Here is a 27443-nt window from a genome sequence, read left to right as displayed (position 1 = left end):
AAGCCATGTGATGACAGAGGCAGAGAATGGAGTGATGCTGTCATAAGGCGGGTTGCTGACAGCCCCCAAAAGCCAGAAGTGTGGGACACCTTCCCTCAGAGCCTGCAGAAGGAACGAACCCTGCCACTACCTTGATTTCAGACTTCTGGCCTCCAGCAATGAGTCAATAAATTCTGTGGTACTTTGCAAAACAGCCCCAGGAAACTCACTGAGGATGCCCACCCTTATCCTCCACCTGCTGGGACAAGAGTTTCAGGTCAGCCTGTGAGCCCCGTGTCCTACTGGCCACCAAGGACAAGACAGTGGGCACTTGGAGCAAATACTCCTTTTAATATCTAAGCAGGGCTGGTGGAAGGGTCCTGTCAGCACCACATGGCTTTTAATTTTTTTAAAAAAGATTTTATTTATTTACTTTCAGAGAGAAGGGAATGAAGAGAGGGAGAGAAACATTGGGGTGTGAAAGAAACATCAATCAGTTGCCTCTCGTGCACCCCCAACTAGGGACTTGGTCCACAACCCAGGCACGTGCCATGACAGGTGATTGAACTGGTGATCCCTCAGTTTGCAGGCCGGTGTTCAATCCACTGAGCCACACCAGCCAGGGCTTTTTTTTTTTTTTTTTAAAGATTTTTATTTCTTTATTTTTAAAAAGAGTGGTAAGGAGGAAGAAAGAGGGAGAGAAATAGCGATGCACGAGGAACCTCGATCAGTTGCCTCTCACTCACCCCCAATCAGACAGAACCCACAACCCAGGCACGTGCCCTGATCAGAAATCAAACCGGTGACCTTTGTTTGCAGGGCAATGCCCAACCCACTGAGTCACGTGGCTTTTTAAAAATGAAGCTGAGCATGGTGGTGGAGAGGCCTAGCCCTAGAAAGCCCCAGCCCCCTCAGGCCACACATGGTCCTAAGTGTGGTGTCCCTGGGGATCAGCTACAAAGTGGAATGCTTCTCGAAGGGCACAGTCAGGAGTCGGGCTGCTGCCTCATCCAGGAACCAGCAGAGTTTCCCCGTGTGGGGCTGGACAAGGGCGGCAGGGAGCGGGTTGTCCTCCTTGTCCTCCAAAATGCGCTGTGTGAAGAGAGCACGCTTGTGAGGCCTGGCTGCACCCCCGGCAACCCTCAGAGCTCTCGGCCCCCCATGGAGTAGACCCTCCTACTACTCTCAAGATGTGATGTTGCCCTTTTGGTGTCCCAGCTGAAAACAGTCAGCAGGGACAGGTCCTTTCCCTTCTATCATCTGTGACTGTATAATACAGAGTTGGTACACCTTTTTTGGCAAAACCAGGGAGTCACTATTTTGATTCACACTGACATACGGGCACAGATTCTAACAAATCTTTATTGGTGGGGCACTGAAATCTGAATTCTGTTAAAGTTTTACATGTCCAGGAACATTATTCTTTTGATTTTTTTCTCGCAACAGCATGAAGGTAAAAATCCTCCATGGCTGGCAGGCTTTGGCCCACAGGCTGTGGTGTGTTAACCTCCTGATGTGATCTCATGGTGAGTGGGTGTTATAAATACTGCTTCTTGCCAGCTGGACCTGCACCCAGAACTCTGGGTTTATAACTCGCTGACTTCTGACCACAAACCTGTGAAGTCACCTCTGTGACTTCACACAATCTGGGAAGCAGAGGCTCCAGGAGGCCTTCCTCAGGGGGCCCATAGGGAGGGGCCCCTCATGACCCACCTTTATAAGGGAAAGTTGAGGCTGGTGGTGGCTATCTGAGGCCACAGTGGGCACCAAGGGCAGGGACATGGGTCTGCTGCACTCTTAAGAGTCTGCCACCAAACCCCAACATCAGCCACCCCTGTGAGGATATCTGGGCCTGACGGTTTGGTGGAGAGAATTATTTATTTATATTTTAAAATATTTCCAGTTTTTCCTATAGGTGTTGGACTTTTCAATGATGGCAATTAAAATACATTTTTCATTTAATTTATTTAATATCTTAATTTTATGTTTTCCTAAAACATTCTGTATACCTTTTTTATTTTATTTTTAAAAGTAATTTATTTATTTATATGTTTGTTTATTTTTAGAGAGAGGGGAAAGGAGAAAGAGAGGGATAGAAACATCACTGTGTGGTTGCCTCTCACTCGTGCCCCCAACTGGGGACCTGACATGCAACCTAGTAATGTGCACTGACTGGGAATCGAACCAGTGACACTTGGCTCGCAGGCCAACGCTCAATTCACTGAGCCACAGCAGCCAGGGCACTATACCTTTTTTAAAGTATATTTTATTGATTATGCTATTACAGTTGCCCCAATTTTCCCCTTTCTCCCCCTCCACCTGATATCCCCCTTCCCTCCAGCAACACCCCCTAACTTCATATCCATGAGTCGTGCATGTAAGTTCTTTGGCTTCTCCCTTTCCTATATTATTCTTAACTTCCCCTTGTCTATTTTGTTCCTAACAATTATGCTTCTTGATCCCCTGCACCATTTCCCCATTTCTCCCCTTCCCCCTCCCAGATAACCCTCCAAATGATCTCCATACCTACAATTCTGTTCAGTGTTGGTTGTTTGCTTAGTTTTTATTTTTTAGATTCAATTGTTGATAGTTGTGTTTGTTGTCATTTTAATGTTCATAATTTTGATCTTATTTTTCTTAAATAAGTCCCTTTAATATTTCCTGTAATAATGGCTTGGTGATGATGGATTCCTTTAGTTTTTCCTTGTCTGGGAAGCACTTTATCTGCCCTTCCATTCTAAATGCTAGCTTTGCTGGATAATCTAGGTTGTAGATCCTTGTTTTTCATCACATTGAATACTTCTTGCCAGTCCCTTCTTGTCTGCAAAGTTTCTTTTGAGAAATCAGCTGAGAGTCTTATGGGAACTCCTCTGTAGGTAACTCTCTGCTTTTCTCTTGCTGCTTTTAAGATTCTCTCTTTACCTTTAGCCTTTGTCATTTTAACTATGATGTGTCTTGGTGTGCTCCTCTTTGGGTCTAGCTTATTTGGGACTCTGTGTGCTTCCTGGACTTGTATGTCTATTTCCTTCAACAAATTTGGGAAGTTTTCCTTCATTATTTTTTCACGTAAGTTTTCAATTTCTTGCCCTTTACTCCTTCTGGCAACGCTATGACTTCATGTTGGCACGTTTAAAGTTGTCCCAGAGGTTCCTAAGCCTCTCCTTGTTTTTTTCAATTCTTGGTTCTTCATTCTGTACTGGTTGACTGTTTATTTCATTGACTTGAATCCTGGTTTCCATCCCTTCACCACTGATTTTGCGTGGATTTCCCTTCCTTTCACTTAGCATAGCCTTCACTTCCCTTCTGCGTCTGCAGTACTCAAGCATATCTTTCAAGTCTGTGAGCATCTTTATCACCAGTGTTTTGAACTCTGCATCTGTTAGGTTGGCTATCTGCTTGTCAATAGTTCTCCCACTAGAACCCTGATCTGTTCCCTCTTTTGGGCTACACTTCTCTGTCTCATCTTGACAGGCTCTTTTGTTTACCTCTGTGTCTAGGTAGAGCTGTTGAACCTGTTACATTGTAAGGGACGCAGCCTTAGGTATTTTTTTGTCAGTACAGAGCAACCCATTTCACCATGTTGTGGCGCTGTATGTGGGGGAGGGGTCTGAGAGGGAACAATGCCGCTTGCTCAGCACTTGCCCCTTTTCCAGGCACTTCTCCTGCTTCCTGTATGAGACTGACACCTCTCTAGCTTTAGTCCTGGCCGTGATTCCCACAGTGGGTGGGTCTACTGACGTTCTAGGACCATGGGAGACTTCTAAACAAAAAGACTCTACTGAGAACCGGCACTTTCTTCCTCCGCCCCAACCTTCACTTGTTTTCAGTCAGAAGCAATGAGGCTTTATTTTTCCTGGCGCTGGGACCATGAGCTGCGCTGTCTGGTCTGGGGCTGGGATTACTCCTCAGCTGTCCCTCCCTATCTTTTTAATGTGTGACTTCACTTTTTGCTGGCCAGCCACAGCTGCTGTCACCTCCTTTGCACTGCATTCTCTCTGCCCCAGCTCTTCCTCTCCTACCTGTCTGGATGAGTATGTCTTCTTTATATCTTTGATGGACTTCCATGCAGCTTGATTTTCTGGAACTTCAGGTTGTCTACAGTTTTTAGGTAGTTGTAGTCCTTCTTAGTTCTGGAGGGAGACACAGTGTGTCCACCTACGCCTCCACCTTGGCCAGAAGTCCCCAATTTCATGTATTTCTTCTGCTGACTTTACTTAGATTTATATTAGGGCTCAATTTTCTAATCAAGAGTAAAGTGCTTGATTTTTTTATTCAATAGTTTTCTATTTAAATTTGATCTTTATCGTACTTTTTTCCATTACCATTTAGTTCCCTTATACCCCAATTCCCCCAGCAATCACCACACTGTTGTCTATGCCCATGAGTCATTTTTCCTTTTTGCTCAATCTCTCCAGTCCCTAACCACTCTCCCCAGGTAGCTGTCATCTGCTTTCCATCTATAAGTCTGTCTCTGCTTTGCTTGTTAGTTCAGTTTGTTCATTAGATTCCACATATGAGTGAAATCATATGGCATTTGTCTTTCTCTGACTGGCTTATTTCACTTAGCATAATGTTCTCCAGGTACATCCATACAGTTGCAAAGGGCAAAATTTGCTTCTTTTTTTACAGACGAGTAGAAGTCCATTCTGTAAATGTCCCATAGTTGTTTTTCAATAGTTTTCTATTTTTATTTTTTCTAAAAATGTATTTTTAATGCTATGAATTTACCTCTGAGTATAGCTGTGGCCTTATCTCATCAATTTCGCTTTATAATTGTTCATTCCTAACCTGTAATTTCAGTTTCCATCTGCCCTTCAACTCAAGAATTACTGAAGTATATTGGGATCTGGTGCTTCCAGCACCTGGAGTCATATTTATCCCCAGGCCCATATGTCCATAACCTTCCTGGGAATGGGGCCCTCAGCTTTACCTTCAGAACAGCTGCCTTGCCTTCTCCAGTAGCCACAAAGATGACAGTTCGGGCTGCATTCAGTACAGGAAGTGTAAGGGTCACACGCTGTGGAGGTGGCTTTGGGGAGTCACTGATGGGGGCCACAATCTTCTCTCGTTCCTGGGGGAGGGAGGTCCAGGTGGAGACAGGACAATGTCACTCCAACTTCTTGCAGACTCACATACATTAGGCATGGTCCATCCTTCATTCCATCCCACCCTAGTAATCCTGTGGTATTTGATTGAAGGACCCCATTATAAGATGGCTAAACTGAGGCTCAGAATGATTAAGCTCAGTAGGCATGCCTGTTGGAAGAAGCTGACTCAAACCCTGCTATTGGCACCTCCTGGCCTCCCTCCAGAAGCCCCAGACAGCAGAGGCCAGAGCTCAGGTGCAAACGGGGACTATGTGAGTGCACTCACCTGCAGGAGGGGATGATCTGGGAAGAGTGAGCAGGTATGGCCATCAGGGCCCACCCCCAGGATCAGCAAGTCAAAAACTGGGATAGAGTCCCCTTGGAAGGCCTGGGTGGGGGAAGAAGATAGTCCACAGAAATTGTGAGGGAAGGGCTCAAAGGGCACAGAGACAAGTGTCAAAAAAAGAATCACAAGTAGCTATAACACAACGAGCGACACTCAGCCTCACCTGCATAAAAGGGACTCTAATATTTGAAGTTCCACGTTTCACCTGCTCAACTGGCTGAGAGTTTGGGGACACAACTGTCTCCAAGATATGAGGACCCAAGCCAGCTACCAGGGTGTCAGAGGTGAGGGCACCCTTGGGGACCCCAGGGCTGGGCTATGGCCTTTCAAAGAGTGTATTCTCAAAGGGCTGCATCTGCCAACTGACTCTAGGGGAGTTTCTGTCAAAGACAATCAAACAGTGCTACCCACAGAACTGCTCTGTTGCCCTGGGAGTGGCCATTGTATGGGTGAGGGCTCCCTGTGGCTGCTCTGAGGGACTCACCTGTCTCAGCTTCTTGGCATAGTCCTTGGCTGCCTCCTCCACAGGAAGTTGGGGGTTAATGGTGATCACCTGGCTGTCAGGGATGGGAAGCTTGGAGAGCAGATGGGTCTGTGGCATATGGAGGGAGTGTCACCAACTGTAATGCACACGTCCCTGCATTATGGGCTTCTATGTGTAACCATGTGGATCATCCACAGCCATATGAGTCAGGATCTTGGTGGATCTCAATGTTGATCTGCCAGGTATCTTTCAAGTCTTGTGGGTTTCCTGGCCTTGGCCTGTACCTGTCTGGCCACACCACAACCCTGTTTCAAAGCCCCCATGGTTCCTTGGCCCTTGGGATAAAACCCAGTCCCTCTGTGCCCTCCATGAAGCCCTGGTGACCTTCCCACCTGAGCCTATACACAAGCTATACACCAGAGCATCAAGCAGATTGAAACCCTGGCTCCCCTACTGGTCACTAGGTAATTCAGGCAGGTAAGCATCCTTCTTGTGACTTCAGTTTCTCTATCCCTCTATCCATGAAATGGAGGTACTGACAGCCCTTGCCTCATAGGCTACTGTGGGGGTTTCATGAGATGATGTGGATCAAGTGCTTGGTAATTGGTAAACCTTATTACGAGGGAGAGGGAGAGAGTAGAGGGGAGATGGGGAGGAGGAAAGGGAGGGGGAGGGAGAGAAATAAAATCATCAGCTCAAGTTTCTATGCAAAAACAATGCAACACAACCAGGAAGAGAGTGACCTGAGGCTCCTCCCCTGGTCAAGCCACCCCTCCAACATCTCCCTGGGCAGGTTTTCCTTCTCCAGGGCAGAAGAAGTGGAGACAAAGCTGAAGAACCCTAGGGCAGACCATGACTCCTCAAAGCCTCAGTTTCCCTGCTTGTAAAACGAGGAGTGTTCCCCTGATTCTATAGGTGCTGGGGCCAGGGTTCAAAGACAGCCTGCCTCGGAGATCATTAACGTACAAGACGCGTATAGACCATGGAGAACTCATCCAGGTTGCAGATAAGGAAACTGAAGCCTAGGCTCCACGCCAGAACCTACCTGCCCGGCTCTTTCCGTAACTCTGCGCTCGCACCAGGATGCGGCGCCTGACCTTCCCTAGGTCCCTGGCATGGGTCACTCAGCTTCACTCCGTGCCTTTGTCCAGGCCGTTCCCTCTGCCTGACTGCCTAATAAAGCATAAAGAGGGGCTCTGAAGCCCTTACTGGCCCACCCAGGTGGCAGTGCAGGTGTCGCCTAGGTGGGACCTCAGGGCACCAGGTTGACTATTCCCAGTGCCTATCCATAGAAGATGCAAAGGGCACAGTGTGGTCCCTGGCGGACCCCGTAGCCGCGATCAGGCGACGGGGGCGGCCCTCTCGGCGTGGCCCCCGGCGGCCCCCGTAGTTCTCACCCGGTAGAGGCCATAAGTGCTGTCAGCATGCTCGAACGGCACCAGGCGCTCGTCGCAGAAGCCCAGCGTCCAACGCGTGAGGCTGGCCAAGCCCGTGGGGGCGACTGCGGCGGGCAGCTCGCGGGCCAGCATGGATACAAGACTACCGCCCGACAGGCCGAGCGCAAAGCGGGCGCGGGCCCCAGTCAGGCAGCACGCGGCCCGCTGGGCTACCAGTTGCGCCAGCGAGGCGCCGAGCTCCTGCGGGCTCGAGAAGACGGAGATGAGGCCCGGGGCCGGTGCAGCCATGGCGACGGCGGGAGGCGGAAGCACTCCCGGCGGCCGCTAGTGCGCCTGCGTACAGGCCGGAGTGGCAGCCCAGGGTTTAGTACCTTTGGGCGGCCGCCTGTGGCACATGCGCGGTCCCAGAAGTGAAGCTGCGGCAGGGCGGGGCCTTTGGACCTTCCGAGCTCATTGATTTTTTTGCACGTTGGACTTAAATTCTGTCCTGGGCTGAAGCTAGCAGAGCCGGCGCATTTGCTCCCAACCTCGTAAGTGTCAGAGCGAGGCCAGAAAGGGGAGCCCAGGACTGGGGGACCGCAAGAGGGGGACATGGGGTGGGTTGGAGTGAAGGAATATGAGATTTCCTGGAGGAGGGCGCATATTGGTGGACGTGGAAGCTCCTGAACCTTCTAACATATATTACTAGTTGTGTTTCTTTAACTAGTTGTGTTTAATTAAAATATAAGCTCCATGAATGCAGGGTTTGTTTTGCTCACTGATACCTCGAAAGCTCCTTGAGTTATGCCTGGTACAGAGTAGGAGCTGAAAACATTAACTTGTTGAATTCCTGCTGCAAATGCTCCCTGAGAACCTGTCTTAGGATCCAGAGGCCTCCACCAGGGCTGTGGGGAGGAGCTCCCAGACTGGTGCAAATAGGATAGAGCTCATTTGGCATAAAATACAGAGTTGGGAAGCCATGGAAGAATCGTAAATGCATCCTATCAAGTGAAAGCAGCTGGTCTGAAAAGGCTATACACATTCTGTGATTCCAAGTGCATGACATTCTGCAAAAGGCAAAACTATGGAGATAGGAAAAAGATCAGTGGTGGTTTGGAGTGGGCGTGGAAGGGATGAAGGTGGTTTGGAGTGGGCGTGGAAGGGATGAAGGTGGTTTGGAGTGGGCTTGGAAGGGATGAAGAAATGAAGTACAGAGAATATTTAGGGGGGGAAACTTCTCTATTATAACTGTGGGTGCATATCATTATGCATTTATTAAAACAGAACTTATAACAGAGTGAACCCTAATGTAAACTGCCGGCTTCAGTTAATGAGGAACCAATATTGGCTCATTGATTGTAACAAATGTAGCACTAATGCAAGATGTTAATAATAGTGAGAGGGGCCATGAGCAGCTTGGCTAAATTGGTTGGGCGTGGTCCTACAAAGTGAAATGTCCTAGATTCGATTCCCAGTCAGGGCACATGCCTGGGTTGCAGGTTCAGTCTCTGGCATGTTTCTCTTTCTCCTTCCCTCCCCCTCTCACTAATAAATCTTTTTTTTAATGGTGGGAGGGTACGTAGGAACTCTGCTTTCTGCTCGTTTTTCTGTAAACTGAAGTGTTCTAATAAAGTCTTAATTAAAAACAAGAAAAAAAGACAATAGAGGCCCTAGCCAGGTAGCTGAGTTGGTTAGTGTCATCCGGATGTGCCAAGATTGAGGGTTCAAGTCCCAGTCAGGCACATATAAGAACAAACCAATGAATGCATAAGTGGAACAACAAATCAGTTTCTCTCTCTCAAATCAGTTTTTTAAAAAATTTAAGTAAAACCCGATCCTAAGTGTCACCAGAATTGTTACCACCATCTTGGAGGGAATGTCTTCCATTTTGGGGGCTTTGGGTACTAAGGTCACCACAGGACCACTTTCTCGACAGGAAACCCCTGACAATGACTTTACTCCCCTCCCTGTGCCTGTTTCCGCATCTGTACAAGGGGGACCATGATGACACTTATGGAGGTAGCCATGACATCTGAAGGGGTATTACCCAAAATGCATTTATCAGTACACCAGGGGCATCCTATGCCCACTGGCAACAGGCCCTTCTCCCACCCTCACTGGGCACTTCTGAGGGCTCTATCTTGCCTCCCTTTCCTTGCAGACTGTGGGCATTCAAGGGCCCACCCTACACACCAATGCTTCATCTAGCCATGACCTATCAAGGCCTTACCCATCCCGATACACCCCAGGGTCACACCCTCAGTGCCTGCTCCCAGCCAATGTTGCATCATCACAAACCTTTCTTCCTCTGTCCTCTGAAACTGAGACAAGATGAAACAGACACTGATACCGGAGAGGGGACAGAAGGAAGAAGTTGAGAGTTTAATTCTTTTTTAATGTTTACTGATTTAAGAGAGAGGGAGAAACATTGATTGGTTGCCTTCCATACTCACCCCAACCAGGGATTGAACCTGCAACCTAGGTGTGTGTCCTGATGGGGAATCGAACCCCCAAACTTTTGGTGTACAGGACAATGCTCCAACTGAGTCACACCGGCCAGGGCAGAAGTTGAGAGTTTAGACCCTGGAGCTCAATGTGCCAGGTTAAAATTCCAGCTGTCACTCAAGACTCAGCCACACCCAGAGCTACAGCCACACCTGCTGGTCCCATACACAGAGGGGCACCCTTCCTGGGGCAGCAAGGTGTGCCAAGACACTCCCTCTGTACTGGGCCATTCTTTGCACATGTTGGAACCCAGAAGTAGATTGGCCGACCCTCCCCTGCAAACACTGTGGCCAGTACAGGCCTTTGTGAGGCCCAGAGGCTACAGGGAAGCAGCAAGAATGCTAACCTGAGTCTGCCTCAGGTTACAGGGCAACAGGGCAACAAGAAAAGGCCAGGTTTGCCTCGCTTGTGTCTGGTGGAGCATGTTCCCCAGTGAGGATCCTGCCTTTTGAGACTCAGAAAGCATTCTGTGCCACATAGGGACAGACAGTGAATGACTGGGCTCCCATCAGGCACCGGATATACCGCAGGTTTATTTCTTAAACTCAACTAGGAAACAAAACCTTGGTGCTTAGAAAGGCCCATACAAAACAATGCAGGGTCACTCGCTTCTGACCCTACTGTGTGTTCTAGGTGCCAGGTGGTGCTGCCGGAGGAGATGACAGGCAGAGTGGCCAGCCCCAACAACAGGAGTACAGGATGAGCCACCAAGGAAGGCAATGGGGACATCCAAACCATCCTGGCTGGCTTATCTAGGATATCACCACCAATACAGGGTCCAGGCTGTCACGAGCAAGGCAAGCAGGGACATTCAATGACTGGAACCCCTGAAGCCATCTCAGATGCCACCAATAGCAAACCTCCCTCCAGTGGTACCACCCAAGAGGCATCTGCCAGGGTGAGCACCCGAGTGGTGGGCCAAGCAGCTGCCCAGCACAGTCTTTAGGGTCCCTCCAGCAGGAGTTCCATGGAGATGTCCGAACAGGGACATTGGGCAGGGGCAACATCCAAATGATCACAGTCATTCTGGAAGTTTCCAGGGCATCAGGAAAAGCAGGAAAGGCAGGGGAGACCCACGAGGGATGGGAAGTGCAAAAGGCAATTGGCTTGGCCTAGGAGCAATTTCCAGCTGACCTGGAGATCCCTTGCTGATGCCCCCTGCCCTGGGCAGTGTGGGAAGACCACCCCTGACTCCTCCACTTGGAAGGGAGGGCTGGGGACCTGCCTGGATTTCACACAAGGCTACCCAGAAGCATTTTGTGAAACCCAGCGGTCTCAGGAGGCCTGGACTGGGTGGGGCTCCTTAAGGCACAGCTGAGAAGAAAGTAGGAAGGCCCCATTCTGGGTCTATGACCCAGAGGGAATGACAGATGGAAGCCCCGAGCAAACTGAAGTTCCCAGGAAATGTCTGCTCTGCACCTCCCAGGATAACAGGGGAGGAGAGAGGAGAGAGATGGAGGGAACAAGGAAAGAGGTGAGGGCAGATGGGGACAGCAGGGAGGCCAAGGCCAGGAAGCAGAGAGAAGAGAGAGACACACAGACAAAGGAGCAGAAGACAGGCAGACAGGGGCAAGGAGAGGGCTCAGGGCACTGGGAGAAGGAGAATGGGGACAGGAGAGAGACTCGGGCTCCTCCTGGGGTCCAGTTCTTGGCCCCAGCCCACCTTGCTTGAGGGGCGTGGCCAGGAGTCTCTGGCCAGTAGAGAAGCTTCAGAGGGAGAAGGCGCCCGAGCAGATCTGGGTGTAGACACCCTGGTCCAGGGGCAGGTAGTGTCCCTGCCTCAGGTCCAGGAAGAAGAGGCGGTCCGAGGTCTGGCATGGGTCAAAGCCTTCATGCTGCAGCCGTGTCTTCTGGATCTTGAAGGTGCCTATGGGAGTGCAGGTGGAGGTGGTGGGTGGGGACTAGGCAAGGGGCTTTCAGGAGTCCCCAACTCACCATCCCCTCCTGTGCCTTCAGGCTTCTGCTATGCTCTCCCTTTGGCCAGGAATATTCTTCCCCATTGTGCCTGCCCAGTTCTCCTTTGTCCTTCAGGTTCCTAGCTTCACGCCCTCTCCTCCAAGGGAGGCCTCCCTGACCGCCCCCATCATAGCCTGAAACTGTGTACTCCCTGCCCGGTTACCTGTCCACCCACCATGAGACTGAAAAACTGAAGCAGGGCAGGGTCTGTCACACAGTAGGTCAGGGATCAGCAACTTAAAGCCCAAGGGCCAAATTCAGCCCACCACTGTTTTTTATAAATAAAGTTTTATTGGCACAAAGCCACACCTATTCATTTTCACATCATCTAGGCTGCTTTTGTACTACACAGCAGGCCTGAGTTGTTGGAGCAGAGAGTGTCTAGCCCATAAACGTGAAAATATTTACTATCCAGGCTTTAAGGAAAGGTTCACATTCCCTGCAATAGACAATTAAAGAAGGGATTTGTGAAAGATAAGGCTTGGGGTTAGTTTTAAAAAGCAAGGGAGGATACCTGTGTGCTCTGCAGTTAGGAAGGTTTGTTTTGAAACAAAAATTCAAAAGCACAAACCATAACATTTTATGAGAGAATTACATAAGTGACAAAATGAAGGGTTTCTTTTCAACAGAGACTACAGTGGACAATTAACAGTTAGACTCCCAAATAGGAGAAGAGACTTCCAATGTCTGAAATCACTAAGAAATTAAATCCAGACCAATACTAGGAACTCCCGCAAATCAAAATACAAAGGTCAGCTAAAGATCCGAGAAAGGTCAGAGGTGAGATGCTTTGCTCAAATTTCCTAGTCATAAGAAAAATGCAGAAAATGAAGAGACACACTGAACACTGCAGGATGTCTAGTGGGGTTGGGAGTGAAGAATGGAAATAGGTATGTAAATAAAAGAAGTGCCCTGCACAAGCCCATAGTGCCAGCTGGCTGTGAACCATTATGGCAGACCTGGCCTGGAGGCCTGAACAAGGACAAGTGAGGAGGAAGGGGATGGGTGGCAAACCTGTGGTGTCCACCTTGGGCAGGAGGCGCAGGAAGATGGGCCGGGCATAGGGCGCTAGCACCTTCTGTAGCTCCTGGTACAGCGCATTGGGGCTCAACTGGCCATGGGGGTCCGTGATGGCTGCCATGCCTGCTTTGCCTTCTACTCCTGGAGACACAGGCTCAGATGAGAACACCATCCGTTGGCCACCACGGGACTAAATACACCGTCATATACTCCTCAAACAGCAGCCCTGGCCTCTGATCTCCAGTCCCCCAACCTGGGCTAACACTGGCCAAAGCAGGAAACATTTTACTGAGCTCTTGTCTCACTTCTGCAACCCTGAGCCAGAGTTGCTCTCATGATCCCATTTTCTGGACAAGGAAACTGGGGCTCAAACACACAGAAGGGGTGACTCCAGTTCCAGTGGCATCCACCTAGGCTGTTGTGTGCAGTTGTTGGGACGTGCACTGCTCAAGGGCACATGTACTTCCAAGCTCCTCCTGGCTGGGCTCCTCTGGGGCTGCTGTACCCTAGGACCACCCCACAGCCCCAGCTTGCCTGGCACAGCCACCCCGTACACGGCCACATCTGTGTGGCCCAGCAGGCGGCTCAGCACACCCTCCACCTCGGTGGTGGAGACGTTCTCCCCACGCCAGCGGAAGGTGTCCCCACTGCGGTCCCGGAAGTACATGTAGCCCAGCTCATCCATCACCAGCACATCACCTGGCAGAGGGGGGAGGGGGCAGGTGAGATGGCAGCCACCATCCCCACAGCCAGTCCCCAGGGTGTGCACACCTGAGATGTAGGCACTGTCGCCCTTGCAGAAGATGCTGTGGGCAATCTTCTTGCTGGTAGCGCTCTCACTAATGTAACCATCAAAGCGACGCAGTGGATCCTGCTGGTTGATTTGTCCCACGAGGAGGCCGGGTTCCCCTGGGGAGGAGGTCATGCAGGCTGCACAAGGAGGGCAGAGGGTGGGGACCCCAGCTCCCAGGGGACTGGGTGAGGGCCCTGCTCACCAGCCTGGCATGGGATACAGAGACCCTGGGCATCCCGCAGTAGTTCCATGGTGTCCTCATTGACCTTCACCAGCCGGATGGGGTACACATTGGGCAGGATGCGGCTGTTGAAGCCACAGGAGCCCACCTGGGATAAGGGCAACTGAGTCGGCAACGAGCCCTGGGCTGGCACAGTGTCCTCCCCCATGACATGTTCCCTCTCCTGCCCCAGGGCCTGGAATAACACCCTCAGTGTCACCACAGCTTTGTGACCTTGGATGGTACGAAAAAGGGGATGTTAAATAGAGTATACCCCCGAGGATGACTCTTCCCACCTCCTCAGTCTCCTTTAGAGTCACACAAGACCTGCTGGCCTGCCGCCACTTCCTGGTCCATAAAACCCTCTACCTTGGCAGAAGTGGGCACCTGAGTGACCCTGGGGCACCGAAAGAGCTCCTGCCCACAGCCTATAGCACATCACCCTGCCTGGATCAGTCCTAGGAGCACAAATGCCTGTCTCCTGGATTTGTGCAGCTACATACTGTGAGGTATGTTTGTCACCCAACCTACACTACTGTGGCCACAGTGGCTCCTGAGAATGTCCATTCAACAGATATGCATGCAGGGGCCAGGCCTTGTTCTCAGGTGCTGGGAACCCAGCAGCAGTGAGACAGAAAAGAACTGCTCTGGTGCTTACTTTCTTATTATTCTCATCTGTTCCTGGCCTTGTGGGAGGAAGGGGTTGGGGAAAGGAGAGGAAGTGCTGGGCAAAGACAGAAAGGAGTTAATTGCTAATCACGAAAGCCTGTTTGCAGAGAGGCCGCTGTACTGAGCTCTTGATGTTGGGTGAGTAGAACACAGCCAATGAGTTGTTAACCCCTTTTAAGGGTGAAAAAAACCGAGACCCAAGAAGCCTTACACACTCGTCCTGTAGGAGACAATCAGCACCCTAACCTCCTCCCTTGGCACCCCTGAGCCCTGCTCTCCCTGCCATCTCCCCAGGTGAAAACAGTCTCATAAAATCTGAGGCACTTGCCTGGCACACACAGCCACTCCATGGACTTGAACTCAGGGGTGTGACAGTTATATGACTGCGTGTGCTAGAAGAGGGTCCCCCGCATGTGGCGTGTGGAGGGTGTGGGGGTGTCCCAGGAGCTCCCTCTCTGTTGCCGATGCTCCCCGCAGTCCACCCTTGTGTTCCCGCCGCAGTGACTCCAGAACCCGGACTTGTGCCAGATGCCCGCCACACCCACCTTCCCATCCATGTTGGCGATGCTGCAGTTGCACTCGGTGGCCCCATAGAATTCGCCGATCTGGTGCACTCGGAAGCGCTTGGCGAACTCCTCCCAGATGGCTGGCCGCAGCCCATTGCCCACTGCCAGGCGCACACGGTGCTGCCCCTCCGCCTCACGCACTGGCTGCTTCAACAGGTAACGGCAGATCTCCCCGATGTACTGGACCACCTGGCAGAGAGGAAGTGCGTAAAGTGTGGCCACTTGGGCCAAAGGGGAGCCTGACACCCCAGGACCCCTTCACCCCCCAGGCACTAGAACAAAAGAGCCCTAAGGTTAATGACTGTGAGGAAATACTGTAGTTCAGTCCTCACAAGGGGCCTGGAATGCGCCTTCTATGCGAGTGGATGCATCTGGTTCCCCCTGCTCTCCTATGTCTATCCCCATGTTGCTTCCTGGGCACACCCAGTGTGCTGCACACAGGCCAGGAGGGTGAGCCTCAGCAATGACGCCCAACAGGGCAACTGCAGCCCAGAGCCCATGTGCTCTACTCTGTCCCTCAGAGCCTGGCCAGCTGAGCCCAGGCTGCCCACAGCGCCTGCCCTGGGGTGAGACCATTGTGAATAATGCTGCTATGAACATGAGACATGCCCTACATCGCCTCTGAATCTCAGTGGACCCAGGCCCACCCAGTTGCGCACCAAGTCACCGAATCATTGATACCCCCTGCAGGGGGTGCCTGGACAGCAGCTGGGAGCTGATCATCAATCTGGGACCCCCAGCTACGACACACCTGTGTCAGGGTGATTTTGTACAGCCATTGTACACACCCCAGTGGGTGTGAAGAGACAAAGGCTCATCTTCACTATTTTTAAGTAGACAGTTCAGTGGCATTAAGCACACTCACACTGTTGTGCAGCTGCCACCACCACCCTCCATCTCCAGGACTTCCTCATCTTCCCAAACAGAAACTCTGTCCCCACTAAACACTAACTCCCCCAGCACCCCACAACCCACCCCTTGCACCCACCATTCTACTTCCTGTCTCTATGAATCTGATTACGGATTTCATGTAAGTGCAAACACAGTGTTACTCCCTTTGTGTCTGGCTTATTTACTCAGCATAATGGCCTCAAGATTCATCCACATTGTAGCGTGTGTCAGAATTTCTTTCCTTTTATGGCTGAATTATATTCTATTGTGTAGATGGACCACATCTGCTACTCCATTCATCCACTGACGGACACTTGGATTGCTTCCATGTTTTAACTATTGTGAATAATGCTTTTATGAACATGAGACTCTGCTTTTACATCTTTTGTTTTAAAAACAGTCCTCACCAGACACAAACAGCCATACAGTATATGATTCCATTTACAGGAGATTTCCAGAACAGGCAAACCCACAGAAAGAAAAAGCAGATGAGTGGTTGCCAGGGGCTGGGGGAGTAGCTGTTCATGAGGAAGGTTTTTCCTTTGGGGTGATAGAAATGTTCTGGAACTAGGTAGAGGTGATGGTTGCACAACATTGTGAATGCCCTTAATGCCACTGAATTTTTCCCTTTAAAATGGCTACTTTTATGTTATTTGAATTTCACCTCAATTTTTTTTAAAGTCGACTTTCAGAGTTTTTACTGAAACATCTATGCAGGCAGCATGCTGTTGTCCGGGTGGCTTCACAACCATGCAGCAAAGTATAGGGGATTCCCGAGCACATGTCACTGGCTCCAGGGGCCATCAGCTGCCTCCTACACCCCCACCCAAATCCCTCCTCCTGCATTTCAAGATTCAGATTAGTAACTTCCCCCAAGATCTCCTCCCTAGCAAAAAGTAAATCCTCAAAAGCAGAGAAGAGCAGTCATTGCCCCAGGGGTCCCCAAGGACCTGGGCAAGTGGCTGAACCTCTCTGGGCTCCACCTGTCCATGAAGGGATGGCACCTGCTAATTTTCCAGTCCCATTCTCTCCCCATCAATCCCCTTCTTCATGGAGAAAGGAGCTAATAACTGTATTCCCACCCCCTCCCCCAACACAGTGCTGAAACCCTCTTCAAGGAGGGGAAAAGAGAGGAAGGTATGTGCCTTAGTCCTGCCTGCTGTCTGGAATAGCAGATGCCCTCTACCTCTGCCTCATGCTCTCCCCACCTGGAGGCACCCACGCCTTGTGGCTTCAAAACAGCCCAGGATGGTGACTGTGCCCTCTGGTCTCATTTCCATGCAGCCACCTACACACAAGACCCGAGAACAGGGAGAGGCCCAGAGCGCAGTGAGGTGGAGCCTTAGCGAGATCAGGCAACCTGGGCCCAATTGCAGTTTCATTACAAGCCTCAGTTTCCCCATCTGAAAAACAGGTGTGATGCCTTTGCCCACTCCGAAGCGGTTATAAGTATCAAATGAGCTTATACATGAAAAGTTTAGTCCTGGGCTGGATATAGAGTCACAAGCTCAAGAAATACTAGCCACCCTTCTGTCCCCATCCAGGAGCCCTGGAGAGGTGGGGACAGTGGGCCATGCCTTAATGAAAGACCCATGGGAGGGGCAGGGCCTGACCGTGCAATTGTACTTGACGCAGTCATCCCAGAAGCGGCTGGCTGAGAACTTCCTGCGGAGGACAACTGTCAGCCCGTAGATGAGACACTGTCCCATGCCCATGATGTTCCCTGCAGAGGGCAAGCTTGGTGAGGGGTCCCCAGTCCCCCGCCCTGTCCCTGCCTGCCCCCACCCGAGTCGCCACTCGGTACCTGCGGAGTGATACAGGGGCAGACAGTCATAGAGCACATCCTCCGCTTGCATGCTGTAGGCATGGTGGCCGAAGGCTGCGATGCGGTAGTACCTAAAGGGGCAGGGAGTGCAGGGGCTGGGAGCTACATTGCCCAGGGTGTGGGAATGGGAAGAGTGTGCTGTAAACTGGGGACACAGCAGGAACCCAGGCAGAGCCAGCTCAGTCCCCAGGGGGCTTACAGGCTGGCAGAAGAGGCACATGCAGCAAATAAAAACTGTCCATGATGCTAGGTGCCCTGAGGGATACAACAGAGTGAAGGGACAGGGAGGGGCTGAAGGTGACACAGCCAGGGAGGGTGGGGGATCCTGTCTAGGGATGTGACATATTAGCTGAGACCCATAAGGAGCTGAGGGGGCAAGCTAAGGAAGGCTGTCCATAGCATGTGTAAAGCTCCTGAGGCCAGAAGGAGCCTGTTCAGTTTAAGGAAATGTGAGGGACCAAGAAGACAGTGAGCAAGGGGTTGGAAGGAAGAAAATGACATCAAAGGAGTGGCAGGAGCACACAACACAAACGGGGGTTTATTTTGAAGGCCAAGGCAAGGACAGGGAGGGCTGGTGCCGGGGAGGTCTGAATTAGGATCTTCAACCTTCCCGTGGCCATTGAGGGGAGCATGGCTTTCAGGGGCAGGAGTGGGGGCAGCAGGAAGCCAAACAGGGGCTGGGGCAACTCCAGGTGGAGTGGGGGGGGGGGTGGACAAATTGAGGGGACAGGCCCTGCTGGTTGTGGGGAAGAGATGAGGCAATGAGGAGCCCTAAAGCAACAGAAATAGGGCAAAACTACATCCTGAGATGGGTCGTGGGTCTTATGGGGTTGGGATCAAGATGCCCACAGACCCCCAACAGAAGCTGGGGTTGGGGGGCGTGGTCAGACTGTAACAATGACCTGGAGTCATCCCTTGGGCTGGGGGCAATGCCATGGACCCCTCACCTGCTGTGCACGACAATGGCAGCCTTGGGTAGCCCTGTGGTCCCTGACGTGTAGATGTAGAAGAGTCGATCTGCAGAAGATGAGGATATTGGGGACCGGGTGCTGGTCAGATGGGATGAAGACACAGGGTGGACATTGGCAGGGGAGAGGGGCCCCACCCTGGACTCACCATCCATGCCCTTGCCAGGGGACTGGGCCAAGGGTGCCGTGGATGCCTCCTTCAGCAGTGGGTCCAGGAGCTGGGTATCTGGCCAGATGCCCTCAGGACCCAAGTCTCCAGAGCAGAACTTCAGCAGACTCTTCCCCAGCTGTCCACTCACCTCAGCCACCACTTCAGCCCAAAACAGACGTGTCATGTTCAAGGATAGGCAGGTCCCTCCCAAAGTTTGGGATTTGCTGTCTCCCTGCCCCAGGCAGCCCCAGACCCCTGCCCATGACAATGCCCTGCCCAAACCCAGCCTCACCGGCTGCCAGCTCCCCTCCAAAGATGAGGGCCTTGGCGCCTGAGGTGCCCAGGCAGAAGGCAAGGGGCTCACGTCGCAGGTTGACATTGAGCAGAGCAGCCTCCACGCCCGCCTTGGCCAGGCCCAGCCACAGCCCCACAAACTCTGGCCGGCCCTCGAGGAAGATGGCCACCACATCACCCGGTGCAAAGCCCATCTGGTGGAAGACGTTGGCCACGGCATTGGAGTAGGTATCCAGTTGTGCGAAGGTCCAGCACACACCGCTGCCAGCATCCACCAGGGCCAGCCGCTCAGGCTGCTGCCGTGCTACTGCCTGGAAGATCCCTGGGATGGTGTGGCAGGCACGCTGGTGCCGCCATAGCTCCAGGCGCACCCGGATCAACACAGAGAGGCCGCTGGGAGCGAGGACAGAAGGGACAGCGTTACTGGGTACCTGGCCAGGCCTCCAAGAGAACCCCCAAGCCTCAGTGTCCACATCTGGAGAAAGCAGAGGAAAAGGACCCTGAACCCCCAAGATGGGCAAGAGTTCAAGGAGGACCCTTTGGTTGGTGGGCCTCTTGGGGACTAAAGTCCATTTACCACCCATCCAAGAAAGAAGAAGATTCTCAGAGGTGGCCAGGCCATGTGGTGCAAATCAGAATCACTGTCTTCCTTCATCCAGCTTGCTCGGTGACCCTGAGGGGGCTGAGACCAAGTCCTGCCTGTTTCTCTCCCTGGGGACACCCCAAGCATCCTACACTGACTCCACACCACCTCCAGCTTGAACGCCTCATGCTCCACCTGCCCAACCAGGCCCAAGGGTCCAGCCATGAGCTGGGCAGCTGCTCCACCCCCAAGTCACTCAATGACACTAGGCACAGATGCCCAGGGGAGGGGTGGCTTCTGCCCCAGGTGGGGCCAAGAGGTCTGTTGGCAAGACAAAGGGGATGCAACTCAATGGGCATTTGAACTGGGTGTGTCTCACTCCCTTTTGCCAACCTGCTAGTAAATATGAGGGGACAGCAGGACCCCAACGGAAAAAGCCAGGTCCCTGAATGACTGTGTGGGGGTAAGCAGACACCAAGGATGCCAGGCTGTCAGATGAGGGAGAAATGAACTTTTTGTTGTTGTTGTTTTAAGTAAACAAAAATTGCTTTAGATCACAGAGCCAAGAAATTCAGAATTTCTTGATACAGCAGCTCAAGAAATGAATGGTTTCCCTGGTTTTCTGTGGCTCCCTGCCCCACCGCCCAGAGTCTCTGGTTCTAAGAGGTAACCTTGAACTGGATCAAGTCACTGATAATGGGAGCCTGTTTATTACAGCAGCTTGCTCTGCCCTGAACGATACAGGTATAGTCTTGACCATACCCTGCCTTAGGCTTCATCTGGCTATCATGTCCCACCTCCTTTAGTGTCAAATTCCTTATCAAATTCATTCTTTGCACCCCCGCTGCCTCCCCCATGCCTCTTTGATTCCTTGCAAGTGAGCCCTGGCTGGTGTGGCTCAGTGGATTGAGAGCTGGCCTGCAAAGCAAAAGGCTGCTGGTTCAACTCCTGATCAGAGCACGTGCCTGGGTTGTAGTCCAGGTCCCCAGCTGGGGGATGTGCAAGAGGCAACCAACTGATGTATCTCTCACATATCGATGTTTCTCTTCCTCTCTTTTTTCCCTCCCTTTATCCTCTCTCTAAAAATAAATAATTAAATAAAATATTTTTTAAAATTACTGGTTAAAGTGGAAAGAAGAAAGAGAGAAACAAGTGAGGAAAAGAATGGAGAATGTACACATTTTGGACACAGAGAAAAAGACAAGGTCTGCATTGATATCTGTAACCATATCTTGAAAAAGATACTGGGGAGGAGAACTGCAGGGTTAGGGGCAGCGAAGTGAGGGCAGTTTTCACTGCACACCCCTCTAGAACATTTGAATGTTGTGCCACGTGTCACATATTAACTATTACAAAAAATAAGTAAGGACATAAAATACTAAGAGTTAGCTGTGTATACATCCACCTCCATGGCTCATTCATTCAACTAAAAAATAGAGCCCTGGCCAAGTAGCTCAGTTGGTTAGAGCGTCATCCCAATATGCCAAGGTTGCAGGTTCAATCCCTGGTCAGGATATGTATAAGAAACAACCAATGAATGCATAAATAAGTCGAACAACAGGTTGATGTCTCTCTTTCTTTTTCTCTAAAAAAACAAAACAACAACAATAAATAAAAATTTAATAAACAGAGTAGCTGAGATGAGCAACCTCTGCATTTACTGAGCACCTACTATGTGCTGAAAGCCCTGGCTGGTTTGGCTCAGTGGATTGAGCGTCGGCCTGCGAGCTAAGTGTCGCTGGTTCGATCTTCCAGTCAGGGCACATCAGAGAAGGAAAACTCTGACTCCAAAAAACCTCCGCTGCCTTGCGGCATACCTCTTCAGGGGAAAGGCTAAGGGAGTAAACCCCGACAGAAAATCCGGAGCCGGAGTCCCTAAGGCGGTTTGACATTGTAGTCAACACCGGCAACTCCTGCGGCGCACCTGAAGCCAAGCTGTATTGACTCCGTCTTTCCCTTGGACCCTTCAGCTGCGAAGAGAGGGGGGGTCTGCTGCATGGGCAACAGCAGACCCTCCATATCACCCTGCCCAGGCTCTGTAGCTTCAGCTTCACTGGAGAGGACACTCCAGCGTCATCGCAAGATGTCGATTCAACACGGGAGGAGACAGATACCGTGTCACTCCCGAGTCGGACTGCACAGCCATTCTCGGCGGTGCAGATAGACTCTTAAGAAGCTACACCATCGTCTCTCGAGACGGACGGCTGCCGACAACGACTATGTGCTGAACACTGTGCTAACTTTAAGGCCATCTTCCGAAGTAGGGTCCTATAATCCCCATTTGTCAGATAATGAATGCGGTGAGAGCCTGAGCTTAGAGTCAGGGACAGAATAACCAAAAACCAGGCCCCCTGGCAGAGTCCCTAAACTCCTCAAGCTAGTCACAAAGGCAAGCCAAGTGCCTATGGTGCACACAGCAGGTACTCAATTCATGCTTTTTGAAGGAGACGCATGGTACAAAGGCTATTCTTACAGATGAAGAAACTGGGACTCAGAGGGCAGCGATCCAAGGGTTAGCAGGGGAGAGAACCAAGGTCCAACTAGACAAGCTGGTTCTGGTCACTAAGTTATTAACCACCAGCTTACATAGCCACCAAAGTACCCACTGCCAGTTGATAACAATCAGCAGCAACACATCCGAGCACCTACTATGTGGCCCAGCTCTCCTCTTAGAGCTTCCCTGATAAGGACACCTGAAGAAATCTGTGAGGGGATACTAGTGTAACTTGCTATGGGGAAAGGGTCATCAGCGAGGCTGGGAAACATAGGAAGCAGCCCCTGCATGGCTCCCCACCCACAGCAAGAAATAGGAATTGCCCTAGTTGGTGTGGCTCAGTGGACTGAGCACTGGCCTGCGAACCAAAGGGTTGCCAGTTTGATTCCCAGTCAGAGCACATGCCTGGGTTGCGGGCCAGGTCCCCAGTTGGGTGCATGCAAACACATTGATGTTTCTCTCCCTCTCTTTCTCTCTCCCTTCCCCTCTCTAAAGATAAATAAATAAAATCTTTAAAAAAAAAAACAGGAACTGAGGCCGCTGCTGGTCATACTCAGGTTGCCTGAGCACTCATGGCGGGGTCCCAACCCTCAGCCTGTTGCCAGTCTGTCCTGCCCTAGCCTCCAGGCTCTCTGAAGCACACCCACACAGGCAGACAGTGGACTCCAGTGCTCAGCTCCAGCCACATGCCTAGGCAGCAGCCCAAGTCATCCCGACCCTGTCGACAAAGAGGCCACTCTCCACTTCTGGGTCCTTCCCAAGGCCTCTTCTCACCCCTCTGCTCCCTGTGTCCCCTCTGTTTTTACCTGGGGCAGGAAGAAACCAACAACGTTAAATGTGGTCAGATTTCATGCCACAATTACAGGATGAGTTGAGAGAACTGGGACAGGTTGGTTAAATATTTTCTGAACCCAGGGTCTAAATGCAGCTCCCACCACCACCCCAGCACAGCATAGCAGCTAAGAACATGGACTCCAAAGCCCTGCCCCTCCCTTCCTGTGTGTCCCTGGGCAAACGTGCTCACCTCTCTATGCCTTGGTTCACCAACCAGTGAAATGGTGTTCACAAGCATTCCTTCCTTACACGGCTAAGAGAGCATTACAACAAATGTTGCTACATGGAGAGGGCTACACAAGCTGCATTAGTTAGTTACTGCTGCATAACGAATTACCCCCCAAAAATTATCACTGGAAACAACAAGCATTTATTATCTCACAGTTCCTTTGTGTCAGGAATCTGAGAGTGGTTTAGCAGGGTGGTTCTGGCTTGGGGTCTCTTGTGAGGTTACTACACAAGGTGTCACCTGGAACTGTGCTCACCTCAAGGTTTTACTGGGAGAGAATTCATTTCCAAGTTCATTTATGTGGGCCTCTCCAAAGGATTGCCTCACATGTGACAGCCAGTTTCTCCCAGAGGGATTGACTCAAGAGAGGGCACCCAAGACTGGAGCTAGTCTTTTTTATTACCTAATTTCAGAAGTAATATCCCATCACTTCTTCTGAGTTCCATTCACTAGAAGTGAGTCACTAGGTCCAGCCCACACTCAAAGGAAGGGGATCAGATAAGAGCATGAAGACCAGGAGGTGGGCCCTCGCCAGGTAGTTCAGTTGGCTGGAGTGTCATCCTGATGCACTAGGATTTAGGGTTCGATCCTCAGTAAGGGCACATGCAAGAATCAACCAATGAGAATATGGATAAGGGGAACAACAAATCAACGTTTTTTTCTCTCTCTCTCTCTCAAAATCAATTAAAAAAGAAAAGACAAAGAGGTGGGGCCATCCGCAAGGCTGCCTCTGGCAAAAAAGAGTGTCAAGCCCTGTGTCAGGGACTCAGAGTGGACCCTACTCTTGTCCTGTCCCCAGGGAAGACAGGACTGGGCACCAATACCCCCAGCTCCATGGGGTACAGCTGGGGCCTTTACAAGTCCAAGGAGGTAGGGAGGGCCTGACAGCCAAGCTCCTGTTGTGTGCAACCCTTGCCACAGGCTCCATCTGGGCCCCCACATCCCTGAGAAGAAAGGATACCTGTGAAGGCATAAGTCTGGCAGACCAACAGCAGGTGCTCATGTACTCCCCCCCACATTGGGGCTGCTAGAGATTTACTCTGATGGGAACCTCCAACAATACCTCACCCCAGAAAGACCCCAACAGGTTCTTTGAGCAAGCCTCTCAGAGACACCCCAGAGACCTTCCAAAGATGCCTACAAATGACACCAGAACCCCCTCCCTGGAGATCCCAGTCTCCAGAGGCCACCAAACAAGCCTTGGAATACACAGCAATGTCTCCACAAACTCTGAACGACCCCAAAAGCCTCACACAGACCCCAAACTCTTAAAGAGCACCTGGCCACAAAGAAACCTGTAACTGGCCCAGAGGAGGCACATACTATTTAAAGACCTTAAAAGATCTTTTCAGATGCCTCAAGAAGCCCTTTCATTCCTCCCCCCAAACGCTCTCAGAGACCACACTGAATCATCCCTGTGAACCCCTAGGGGCCTACCAGAGTCCCTGAAGAGACCTCAGAAGCCTTCCACAGTCACCAAGACCCCACAGAGACCCCCAAACATCCACAGCCCCACAATCAACCCCAGTTCTCTGGAACGCCTACCAACTGCCCATAGACCTCCAAGTTGCCCTCAAGCCCTCGGAGGTCTCCCACGTGGCCTCAATAACCTTGAAACCTACTCATGTCCCTCCAGAGACCCTCAAGCCAACCCCTGCAAGGCCCTTAGTCCCCAACATGTCCCTCTTTCAGGCCCGGGCCCCGCCTCTAGCCCCGCCCTCACCCAAGCCCCGCCCCAAGGTTCCAAACCCACCCTCCCTCCCCAGGCCCTCCCCACGCAGCCCCTTTCAGTTCGCCGGCAGGGAGCAGAGTCAGGGACCAGGCCAGGGTTGCACTCACAAAAGATCCCGCCTCGCGGTCTTGTAGATGATGCGCAGGAAACGCCAGCCGCCGCCTGCCACGTACACACAGAACGCCGCCGCTGAACTCCAAGTCCATGGCAGCCCCAGCAGCCACAGCAGCACCAGCGAAACCAAGGAGGCCGAGCCTGCACCCGGAGCCCTCATCCTAGGGGCGCGGAGAGCGTCGAAGTTGCAGGCCGCTCGGCCCCGCCCCACGGCCAGAAAGGTCACGCCCCTTGGCTCTGGCCCCGCCCCCAAGGGCGAGCCCAGGCCGCCCGCTTCGAGCCGGGCCCCGCCCCCTTTCTCAGGCCCACCTGCTCCAAACCAAATCCCGGCAAAACTCCGGCCCCGGACCAGGGCTCCTTCCTAGTACAACTCACACTTCTCTGCCAATTATTAGTACAGAGCACAGGCCACGCCCCTAAACTCAGGTCTTCCAAACTGTCACTCACTATTAAGCCACGCCCAATGCCTTGACCTAGCTGTGGAACTCCGGACCCAACCTCCACTCTCAACATAGTTCCCAAGCCTGGGCTTCACCTTGTCCACACCACAGACCCAGGCCCTTCCCAGTCACTCGATCAGGCCCCGCCCCCACGGCTTGATCTAGCCGCAGTGCTCTGTCCCAGGATCCACCCCTACTTCCTGTCCCCAAGCCCGTCCAGCCACAAGTCCTGGGTTTTCGTGCAGGTCCCGCCTCTACCATCCGCCACTCATTGGTCCCCGCCCGTAAGCACAAGCCTCCGCCCACTCTGAACCATACCCGCCCTCCAGTCCCGGATCTGGCCAGCGTTCCAGCCGCAGGTTCCATCCCTGGCCACCGGCCCCGCCCCCAGGCTTTGGCCCACCTGCCCGCCCTGGCCCACCCAAAGACCCCCTTCCGATCTAAAGAACCCCTTAGCCTTAAAGCGAGGTCCGCCCCTTTCCGGAGGCTACAACCATAGAGAGGGCCTCCGGCCCAGAGAAACTACAGCTAACGAGACCCAGGGGCTAGAACGGCCGGGCGAAAACAGCCGCTGTCTCCATGACAACCAAAGCTTATCCAGCCCCAGGTCTTGCGTTTAGAAAACACGTGCGCCGAGCCGCGGGGCGTGGCCTCCGGGCGCTGGCGGCCCAACCCTACGGTTTCATCTAGCATTCCTATCTCGGGGACGTGGGGTATTCTCGTGCAAGACTCCTGCCCCAGCTTGTCCTGAATACATGCCTCAAACACATATTCCAGGGACCTTGGAAGTCCTAAACTCACTGCCTAGGGCCACAGAAGTTTCTAAAGCCAAATCCCACCTTAGTCTGAAAGATATATTAAAAGGACCCAACTAATCCCAAATCTGTATCCCAAAATCTTGCCCGCTAAGTCTCAATGTAACACCCCAGGAGCCCAGGGAGAACAAAATCCACACACCACATCCCCACCCTCCTACTGGAGTCCTGTATTGGCACCCCAAAGTCCTAAATGCTCAGCCAGAAGCCCCAAAGCACACTCCTGGTCAAGTGGGGCCAACGCGGGCCTCGCTGCCCACCACCCTGTTCCCTGGCTGACCTGGAGCTTCTCACAGACCCTCAGTCTTGGCCGCTCCCTTGTGGGCTCCCAGAAGCTCAGGCAGGAGGCAGGCAGGGACAACCAATCGAAGACGGAAAACCCCAAGCCTAGCCCCAGCTGGGAACCTTCTGGAGGTCCTGTTTTTGCAGGCTCCTGGGCCCTGCTTTGCCTGTGCTGTGCCCATTAGGGCCTCGGTCCTTTCCCTCCCTCTAAGCCGCCCCCCCTCTGCCCTCCTGCCCACTCCACCCTTGCTTGTTTTCTTCCCTGTTTGGCCAACCTCCCCAGTGCAATCCTTGGGAGGCTGCCTGGGCCTGCTTCCAGAGCCATTTGGAGAACAAGGCTTGGCAGGCGCTCACCCCTTTCCCCCCACCCCCATGCTGTCATTGGTTCCTGCTGGCCTTTCAGGGTGGGTGGACTGGCAGCCGAGGAGACAGATCCCAAGAACAGGCCCAGAGCCAGCCACCAGCGCACTACTTTCTTGACCAGGGTCAGTGGAGTCAGCAGTGACAAGTAACTATAGCTGCACTTGTATCCCTCATTTTACAGGTGAAAAACAGCCCTGGAGCTGTCACACCAGCTCAGAGTTTAAATTTATTCGTTCACAAATGTGGGCAGAGAGCTTGCCCTCCCTCCTCCCCACCTTTGCTTCTTACATGCCCTGGTCCTCCTTCTTGCCCTGATTTCCCTTTTCCCCTAGTCCCCACCCCGCCCTCCGCCCCCGCTCTTCTTGTTTCTTCTTCCCCTCTCCCCTTTCCTCCACTTCCCTCTGTGCTCTTCTTCCCATATTTCCCT

The 27443-nt window shown here is 52.1% G+C and overlaps 2 protein-coding genes and 1 long non-coding RNA gene across 9 annotated transcripts; 1 reads left to right on the top strand and 2 right to left on the bottom strand.

Moving 5' to 3' along the window:
• Positions 1 to 823: 823 nt before the first annotated feature.
• PGLS (6-phosphogluconolactonase) lies at positions 824 to 7644 on the bottom strand. Of its 2 annotated transcripts, XM_090289929.1 has the most exons (5): positions 7294 to 7643; positions 5897 to 6004; positions 5353 to 5454; positions 4910 to 5050; positions 824 to 1071 (listed from the first exon to the last, which is right to left on the bottom strand). In XM_090289929.1, the coding sequence occupies exons 1-5, from the start codon at positions 7579 to 7581 to the stop codon at positions 934 to 936; spliced, it is 777 nt and encodes a 258-aa protein (XP_090146055.1). In that variant the 5' UTR covers positions 7582 to 7643; the 3' UTR covers positions 824 to 933. The 2 variants fall into 2 exon arrangements, with proteins under 2 accessions (XP_090146055.1, XP_090146056.1); XM_090289930.1 differs by lacking the exon at positions 5897 to 6004 and having other exon boundaries at positions 7294 to 7644.
• Positions 7288 to 16016, top strand: LOC150000085 (uncharacterized). Its single transcript, XR_016513637.1, has 3 exons — positions 7288 to 7823; positions 14071 to 14275; positions 14937 to 16016. It is a non-coding gene; the product is annotated as an uncharacterized LOC150000085 (long non-coding RNA).
• SLC27A1 (solute carrier family 27 member 1) lies at positions 9647 to 26859 on the bottom strand. 6 transcript variants are annotated; one of them, XM_090289923.1, is made up of 13 exons: positions 26666 to 26859; positions 25110 to 25277; positions 19129 to 19523; positions 18834 to 18995; positions 18665 to 18734; positions 17697 to 17788; positions 17506 to 17615; positions 14981 to 15190; positions 13749 to 13875; positions 13525 to 13662; positions 13288 to 13452; positions 12748 to 12894; positions 9647 to 11644 (listed from the first exon to the last, which is right to left on the bottom strand). In XM_090289923.1, the coding sequence occupies exons 1-13, from the start codon at positions 26833 to 26835 to the stop codon at positions 11487 to 11489; spliced, it is 2112 nt and encodes a 703-aa protein (XP_090146049.1). In that variant the 5' UTR covers positions 26836 to 26859; the 3' UTR covers positions 9647 to 11486. The 6 variants fall into 6 exon arrangements, with proteins under 6 accessions (XP_090146049.1, XP_090146051.1, XP_090146052.1 ...); XM_090289925.1 differs by having other exon boundaries at positions 26652 to 26733; XM_090289926.1 differs by having other exon boundaries at positions 26670 to 26733.
• Positions 26860 to 27443: the final 584 nt, after the last annotated feature.

The sequence above is a fragment of the Furipterus horrens genome, unplaced genomic scaffold (assembly GCF_987537825.1).
Source record: "Furipterus horrens unplaced genomic scaffold, mFurHor1.1.pri manual_scaffold_10, whole genome shotgun sequence".
Taxonomy (NCBI): domain Eukaryota; kingdom Metazoa; phylum Chordata; class Mammalia; order Chiroptera; family Furipteridae; genus Furipterus; species Furipterus horrens.
The sequence above is the reverse complement of the archived record's forward strand: the minus strand, read 5'-3'. Positions and strand labels throughout refer to the sequence as shown.